This window comes from Chrysochloris asiatica, unplaced genomic scaffold (genome assembly GCF_000296735.1).
Source record: "Chrysochloris asiatica unplaced genomic scaffold, ChrAsi1.0 scaffold00181, whole genome shotgun sequence".
In the NCBI taxonomy this organism is placed as follows: domain Eukaryota; kingdom Metazoa; phylum Chordata; class Mammalia; order Afrosoricida; family Chrysochloridae; genus Chrysochloris; species Chrysochloris asiatica.
In genome coordinates, this window is record NW_006408699.1 from 4,304,543 (window position 1) to 4,313,141 (window position 8,599).

An 8,599-nucleotide genomic window follows, 5' to 3' on the forward strand; every position below is an offset into this window, starting at 1 on the left:
GGTATAAGGAACCAGACTTGTCAGATTTGATTGGGAGTGAGGTCAAGCTGCAGATTTCATAGTTTGCAGTCCAGTGCTTATCTTACAAAGTCACCTCCTGTGGTGGGTAGTACCACAGGAGGGTCTATGAAGCCTGGTCAGCTCTACAGAAGTTTCTGCTGCAACCACTCCTAACATTACCTGGGCATTCAGCCAAGAATGACAAGAATGACTTCCTCCAATGCCCTCCTGGTGGTGTACTGGGTTACAGAACGAAAGAGTCAGCAGTTCAAGTCCACCAGGTGCTTGGTGGAAGAAAGATGACGCTTTCTGTTCCCATAAAGATTTACCATCTTGGAAGCCCTATACAGGGTTTCTATGAGTCAGAATGAGCACACAACCAGCCAATTCCCTCTCTATGGGTCCTTGGTGGTGCTGTGGGTTAAGCATTGGGCTGCTAATAGAAAGGTCAAGGAGAAAAATGAAGCAGTCTTCTTCCTTAAAGATATATAGCCTCTGAAAGCCTGTGGAGCAGTTCTACTCTGTCCAACAAGATCGCTGCAAGTCAGATTGACTCCATGGCAGTGGTTTTGGTTGGTTGACCTCCCTCCTTAGTTGCAAAATAATTAGGAGGAAGATTGTTGGCCTTCTCTCTAGTAGGAATCTCCGTGACATGTAGCATTCCTCTTTGAATCAAGTCTGTTCCATATTTGTAGAGTTAAAAAGTCCCAGGACTTCTCTGTCTTAGATGTCAGCAGCCTGTTTACTTTTCTGCTAACAGCTTTCCAGTGCTTTGCTGAAAGGGCTTCTTTCTCACATTCCTTCCCTGTGGTTTTGGTAGCTCTGAGGTGGGTGGGGTGTCTGTTTACAAATCTCTTTGGATCATTAGGTAAAAGGGATGACACACTTCTCTCTCTTGGCAACAGGTTTAAACATATGCCTAGATTTTACTTCTCGACTTAGCTGCTTGTCAACACATATGTAAATCTATACAATCAGTTCATCCTCCATATGTGCTTTTCAAAAAATGTAACTGGGTTGTGTTTAAGTTTAATTTTGATAAGTTGTCAGTTTTAAAACAGGTTGTGTATATGAAAGGAAATTTTTGTATAAGAAATGACTAAGTAGTTGTTTTATAATAGACAATATAATATTGTTGCTGTTGTTAAGTGTCATCATGTCAATTCTAACTCTTATTAACCTTTAAATCTTCGTGGGAGCAGAAAGCTTCATCTTTCTCTCACAGAGTGACTGGCAGACTTGAACCACAGACCTTGTGGTTCACAGCCCAGTGCTTATCACATAGAGCCACTTACGTTAAAATGCAAGTTGATAATTCAAAAATGGTTGCAACAGTACAAGTACGCTATGACATCAGCAATGATATCCCTCGTTCCATGTCCTCTTCTGAATCTGGCTTGAACCTTTGACATTCTCTGTCAATGTATGGTTACAGTCAGTTTTGTATCATATTTAGCAGAACTTTAGTTGCATTTGATATTAATGATATTACTTGATGATTTTGCATTCCTTTCTTTGGAATGGACACAAGTATGGATCTCTTTGTCAGTTGGCCAGGTAGTTGTTCTCCAAATTTCTTGGTATACATGAGTGAGTGCCTCCAGTGCTGCATCAGTTTGTTGAACGATTACAATTTGTATTCCATCAACTCCCAGTACCTTGTTCTTTGCCAATGCCTTCAATGCACCTTGGACTTCTTCCTTCAGGATTATTGGCTCTTGAACACACATGCTACTTCTTGAAATGGGTGAACATCAACCATTTCTTTTTGGTACAGTGATTCTGTGTATTCCTTCCATCTTCTTCTTTTTTTCCCCCCATCTTCTTTTGATGCTTTTTGCATCATTAAATATTTTGCCCATTGTTGTTGCTGTTGTGAAGTTCCATCGAGTCGATTCCGACCCATTGAAACCCTGTATAGGGTTTCCAAGGAGCATCTGATGAGCTTGAACCACCTACCTTGGAGTTCAAACAACTTTGCAATCTGATGCATTAGTCTAGGCTTGATTTTTTTCTTCAGTTCCCTCAGCTTGGGAAATGCTCCTGGCCTTGTTTTGGCTGGTGATATGGAATTTTTCTACTGTCTTTTTCTACATGTGTAGTCAATCTGATTTTTGTGTACTTCATCGGGTGAGGCCCTTGTGTATAATCATCTTTTATGTTGTTTAAAAAAGGTATTTGCAATGAAGAAGTCGTTGGTCTTGAAAATTCTATCATGGGATTTCCAGCATTGCTTCTAATCACCAAGGGCATATTTTCTAACTACTGCTCCTTATTTTGTTTCCAACCTTTGCATTCTAATTGTAATTATCAATACATCTTGATTGTATGTTTGATCCTTTCAGACTGAAGAAATTGGTAGAATTCTTCAATTTCATCATCACTGGCTTTAGTGGTTGGTGCATAAATTTGAAAAATGTACTTTAAGACAGATCTTGATATATTCTTTTTGATGATGAATTCTTCTTCAATTTGTTATTCCTAGTATAGTGAACTATGTGATTGTCAAATTCAAAATGGCCAATAACATTTCAAAATGGCCAGCCCATTTCAGCTCACTAATTAATGCCTAGGATATCGGTATTTATGTATTCTATTTCATTTTTGGTAATTTCAAATTTTCCTAGGTTCATATTTTGTATGTTCCAATTATTAATGGATGTTTGCAGCTGTTCCTCTTCATTTTGAGTCGTGCCCCATCAGTAAAAAGATGCTGAAGGTTTTACTCCATTCATGTCATCATGGTAAACTACTTTGAGGAGACAGCTCTTCTCTAGTCGTATTTTGAGTGCCTTCCAACCTGAGGGACTCATCTTCCAACACTGTATCTGACAATATTCTGGTGCTCTTCATCAGGTTTCAGTATTCAGTATTCTTGTGCTATCTGACAGTGTTCTCATTCTATTCATAAGGTTTTCAGTGACTAAATATTCAGAAGTATTTGTCTCTCCTTCTTCCTAGTTTGTCTTCATCTGGAAGCTCAGCTGAAAACCTGTCCACCATGGGTGACCCTGATGGTATGTAAATTACCTGTGGTATCACGTCCAGAATCACAGCAACACGCAAGCCAAAACATGCAACAAACTGACAGACAAGTGGTGAAATTAACCACTGAAAACTCTATGGAACAAAGTTCTCCTCAAACACACATGCAGTTACTATGATTTGGAAGAGATTTGAGAGGGTTTTCTTTTTTTTAGTATTCCATTACATCAATATACCAGTTTATTTATCAAGTCTCCTGTTGAATATTTGAGCCATTTTTAGTTTTTGACTATTATGAATAACACTATTGTAAGCAATTAAAAAAAAATCTAATAAGTGAACAGCAATGACCAAAATTCAAGTGTCTTTTCCTTGTAATTTGGTTTGCTTGTCAAAACAAAACCACCATGTAATGGACTTAGTTAAGTATTCCTGCCAAAGTACTGCTGAGGTCCCAGGATGAGTGTTGCTTCAAGGCAACTAAGCCTGTATGATTGTTGCTGTTATATGCTGTGGAGTTGGTTCCGACTCATAGTGAGCCTGTATAGGGTTCCAAGGAGTGACTTGTGGTTTGAACTGCCAACCTGTGGTTAGCAGTCCAGTGCTTACCCTACGGTGTCAAACATCCTACAGTGTCACACACTTGCATCAAAAAGTAAGTGGTAAAATTCCACTATCCATGAACTTTTCGAAGCCTTCTCATATTAATAGATAAGACTCACAAGCTACTTTTGGGGGTAGTTCTCAGACCAATTCACCAGACACGACACTAAGCAGGACCTTGGTTGCCTCAGATGAGGTTTATGTAATACCAGGGATGGTAGAAAAGATGAATTTTGGTGGTACATGAACATTTTTGTTTAATAGTTAAATGTTGATTTCTGGTTTATCTTTTACTTATGGCAGATAATAATAGTTTCACATTTAGAAGGTACCCTGGTGGTGCAGCAGTTAGTGCTCAGCTATTAACCAAAAGGTCAGTGGTTCGAACCCATCAGCTGCTCTGGGAGAGAAAAGTGTGGCAATCTGCTTCTGTAAAGACTACACTGTCCTATAGGGTAGCTATGAGTCAGAATTGCCTTGCTGGTAATGGGTTTTGCTTTTTTTGGATTCATTTAGAGTACTGATGGTTTCCTCTGGCAAATTTGTCAATGATGGAGTATTTTCACTTAATAATACTTCAGTTGGAACTCAAAGTACTGAATTTTAACAACTCTGGTATTACCATTAGGTAGATTATCTCTAACCTGCCTCCTGGGAACGCAGTGCCTCTGTAGGATAAACACTGGACTGTGAACCACAAGATTGGTGGTTTGAGCTCCCCAGCTACTCCCTCAGAAAGATGAGGCTTTCTGCTCCCGCAAAGATCTGCAGCCTTGGGAATCCTCTATAGGGTTGTTATGAATCAGTACTGACGCGACCTCACTTAATGCAACTGCCAGAACCTTCCTCTACCACTCATTGGCTGTGTGATCTTTAGCAAGTTACTCTCTCAAGTTTGCTTCTGGATCTATAAAATGGGACATTTGTATAGACGTTATAAGTTTTCTGTGAGGGTCAAATAATAATTCATGCCAAAATTTTAAACACACAGTGAGTGCTCAATGAAGTGAACTTTTGATATTTCAGTCCAAATGTCAGCAATAACACTGATGGACTAACATTAGCCAAGGATTAACTGAAGGAGTTATGGGGGCTGTGATGGCATGATTTTCAATATTAATGAAATGTCCACGTGCTTCAAAGAATAAAAGTTTAAACAACTGTGTATAGTAATATATAATATATATATACACACTGTGGCAAAAAGAAAAAAACTACATGAGAGCTGAGTAGTTGCACTGAAACTACAAATTGCAATCACTGGGTAGTATCCCAAGATACAGATGTGTGGACCCCATCCCCTGAGGTTTTCATTGGTTAGGGTGGGGACCAGGTGTTGGCATTTGTGAAAGCTCAACGGATTCTTGCTTATAGCCAAGGAGAAGAGACAAGGGTCTGGCTCATCGGACATAAGGTCAGTTCAGCACTGGCCCTGTGGATGGGTTAGAAGTACACTGTCCTCTGACTGAGGGCTGCATGTCACTTGGGGATATCAGGGCACTAATAGAATTTTAACTTTGTTACCTGACAGAGCCTGCAGTTTCTTTGCTGATTCAAAGGAGGTACCTTAAAGCATATTGATCTTGTGCCTTGTCCTCACCTATAGGCCAGGCCTGTATTTGAGGATGTCTGGCTGGAAGCCCAAGTTTGGAGCTCTTTGCAACCAGAATTTGAGTCAGATGTTGAAATGCTTTCTGACACTGTGGAGTATGTGGACCCACTGAGATATTCCAAAGACTACTGGGGTCCCTAAAAACAACAGTCGGTTGTTGTCATCTGCTCAGGTCAACTTCACACTCCCTTGTTTCCCGGACTCTCCGAATGAAGGCCTTCAGCTTCACTCCAAACTCGAAAATGTCAAACTCAAGAGAAACCATAGACTCAAAGCCCAATTAGAAGCCAGACAGTTTGAAAGTTCTGATGCCGCTTCCTTGGGAAATTCCAGCAACTTCAGCTAGCACGGTCTGTTTGCCAAGTTCTGCAGACCATGAGGAGGTAGAGCTCAGGTCACTGGATAGTTTGATTCTGTAAGCTTTCCTATGGCATTTCAGAAAACCTTCACCTCACCAAGTTTCCCCTCCTACCTACTTGAGCTTCTATTTCCATTTCACGTTGTTTCCTCAGCTATGGGACACAAACCACTGAGCAAGGAAGGGCACTTCTGGGTCTCTTTCCCAAAACTCATAAACTTACGTACATTTAATCTATGATGTATATATCTCAGTTATAAAATAGACTGCCAAGGTCAACACTTCTGGGTTTGACCAGCCACACAATTGTTTCCCAGCTTTTGATCCAGGAGTTAGGGCTCTAGGTGAAAACTGCAAGACTGGGAAGAACTCTGACTTTGGGTCTCCAGAGATGGAGAAACACTCACACTTACAAGTTGTGCTGCTTGGTACTAGTGAGACCCCACCTACTACATCTCTGGGGCTTCCCCTTTACCACTCCTACTCCAGGGATCACGGTATCTCATGAAATTACTCAGCACAGAAGTTGAGTTTCATTTAGTTTACTCCATTGGTAGAAACCAAAGAAATCCCAACCACTGTTTTTATGTAGATGTTGAATTCTTATTAAAACTGATGCCAGGAATGAACCTTTGTCAGTTTGGTAAGGGCTAGGTTGCAAATGATAATTTCTCTTAGGTGAAAACCTACCACCCACTGCTTTCGAGTGAGTGAGTTCTGACTCTCCGCCACCCTGAGGACAGAAGAGACGTTTCCCACAGGATTGCCAAGGCTTTAAGGAAGATTGCAAATCTTTAAGGAAGCTGACTGCCATTCTTCTCCCCAGGAGCTGTTGGTGGTTTCAAACTGCCGACATTTCAGGTAGTGCTTTAACCACTGCGCCACTAGGGCGCTAGGTACATACAGCAGCCTGAAAAAAGCCCAATAAAACGATAGAGTGATTGGACCCAAAACAGACAATTCCTCAGAAATAAAAATACTAAGAAAAAGAGGAGAGTGCATAGGGGTTAGCCTTTGGTATGGCCCACTGCACCAAGCGTGTTAACTATCAAACTAGTAACTCCTTAAAATTGTTGGATATGTTTAAGCTGTTTACTACATGTGATTACATTCATATCTACTAAATCTACTTTTCCATACTGTTGTTAAGTGCCATTGAATCTGTTCTGACTGATAGGGTTTCTGAGGAGTGGCTGGTGAGCTTGAACCGCCGACCTTGAGGATCAAGCCAACCTTGCAGTCCAGCACTTTAATTTATAGTGCCTCACCAGGACTCCTTCCATATTGCAGACAGAAAAAATTGAAAGAGGACAAGGAACATATTTCCAAGGATGAAATTTCCACATTTATTTTTCTTCCATGTGCATAGAAAATGGCAGTGAAGTGTCCTATGAAAGAGGCAGGGAATGGGCGTGGCATAGCGATACCAGACTGGACTTTGTGCTTCAAAAGTACACTATTCATTCTGAAAACAAAGGATGTTGTTAGTTGCTAACAGTTCCTTGGATTTCCCATTTGTTTTGAAAGCTGTCAGTTTCTTTGAATCTCTTTTCAAATGACACACTGCATTACAAATGATGGCACTTAACCAATGTGGCATTTTCATATTTACACCAATAAAAGAAATTTACAAGACATAATAGCATACAATCTTGACATTTAGTAACAGCAATAAAACATGAAGGGCATCCATTTAAATTTTTTTTTTTTCTGTACAAACTATCAGAACATAACTTTATTATTCACATTAAAAAAATCATCTTTAATTTGATCTGACCTACACAACCCCCATCTCATTTCACCCATTTCTCAAACCTCTCATCACATCACCCACACCTTCACCAGACTACAGAATCTATAAGTAATCAGACCTAACACCTAAATAGAGCTTAGAAAGTCCACGCTTCCAAAGGTTTCCTCGTCCCTGATAATTCCTCAAAAAAGAAAAAAAAAATATATATGCTCTTCACTCATTCCTTCCATTTCACTTTCACATTTCACCATCAAGTCAGCAAGACGGACTTTTCACCCCAATCCAGACAGTGTTAGAAGAAACAGTTCCTCTACTGAGCTTGACGCTACACCCAGGAGTCCGGTGACCCTGGGTACTGTTCTGCTCTGTAAGAAGGTTGCTTAGTGGAATAAAAGTCTACATAATTTGTAGTCGATTTCAGTCCATACTGTGTTGAATAATCAGTAGAAGTTGGAAAGTGAACTCGGTCATCAAAATAAGGATCTTCGTAGCTATGAGGAGACTGTAAATACAATCTGTATGTATCAAAGTTCTTTCTGTTGGAGTCATCTTGCGTATAATACAACTGTTGATGCTGTTGACAAAATGAAAAACCAAATACATAAATACAATCTCATGAAACACGAATTTAGAGAAAATAAATGTGGACTACCTGCTTCATATTTTTAGAGCAATAGCCAATACTTAGGGACTTCTTAATGGTTAAAAGCTATTTCTGGTGAACACAGTAGGCTTGCAAGTGGACTGTAAGGATTTAACAGGTGGGCTGAGTGTGAAGAAGTCTTGTTCTATGGCCTCTAGAGATGATGCCTCTGAAGAGCCCAAGACCTTGTCAGCAGACAGCCCCTTGACTGATGCCCATCCTAATTACAGGCCACTGCACACTACGAAATAATGTGACCAAGTTTTGCTTTGACATAGGACAGCCATTAAGAAAAATGAGTGGTTTGGTGAACAATAGTCACATTTTGGAAGCTCTGCTATAAACTGTGATATTAAAGGACTATGCAGTCTCTTATATTATAAAATAGACACTGGAGGGGGAGAGAAAGGAATAGCGAAAAGCATCACCATAGAAAGCTTGTAAGTCCATTTTCTGCCTATAACTGATTGGAATACCTAACATGGGGCTACAATGTGCCCAGTGAAGGAGGCTTCCTATGGATCCTCTGCAATACATAAGACTATAGGTGGAAGGCTGAACCACATCCAGATCTCCAGAGATGGGAAATTCCCACTTGAAAGGACAAGCAGACCAACCTGGAGTGGCTAGAAGAACAGAAGATAC

General features: G+C 40.2%; 1 protein-coding gene across 2 annotated transcripts in view; it reads right to left on the reverse strand.

Annotated features, from left to right (window-relative positions):
- Positions 1-7,636: 7,636 nt before the first annotated feature.
- The window catches only part of PKP4 (plakophilin 4), a 191,020-nt gene continuing 190,057 nt past the window's right edge, over positions 7,637-8,599 (reverse strand). For both annotated transcript variants that reach the window (XM_006872034.1, XM_006872033.1), the window contains one exon: positions 7,637-7,885. In XM_006872034.1, the coding sequence (XP_006872096.1) occupies positions 7,637-7,885 (249 nt within the window). The remainder of the gene's footprint in view (positions 7,886-8,599) is intronic.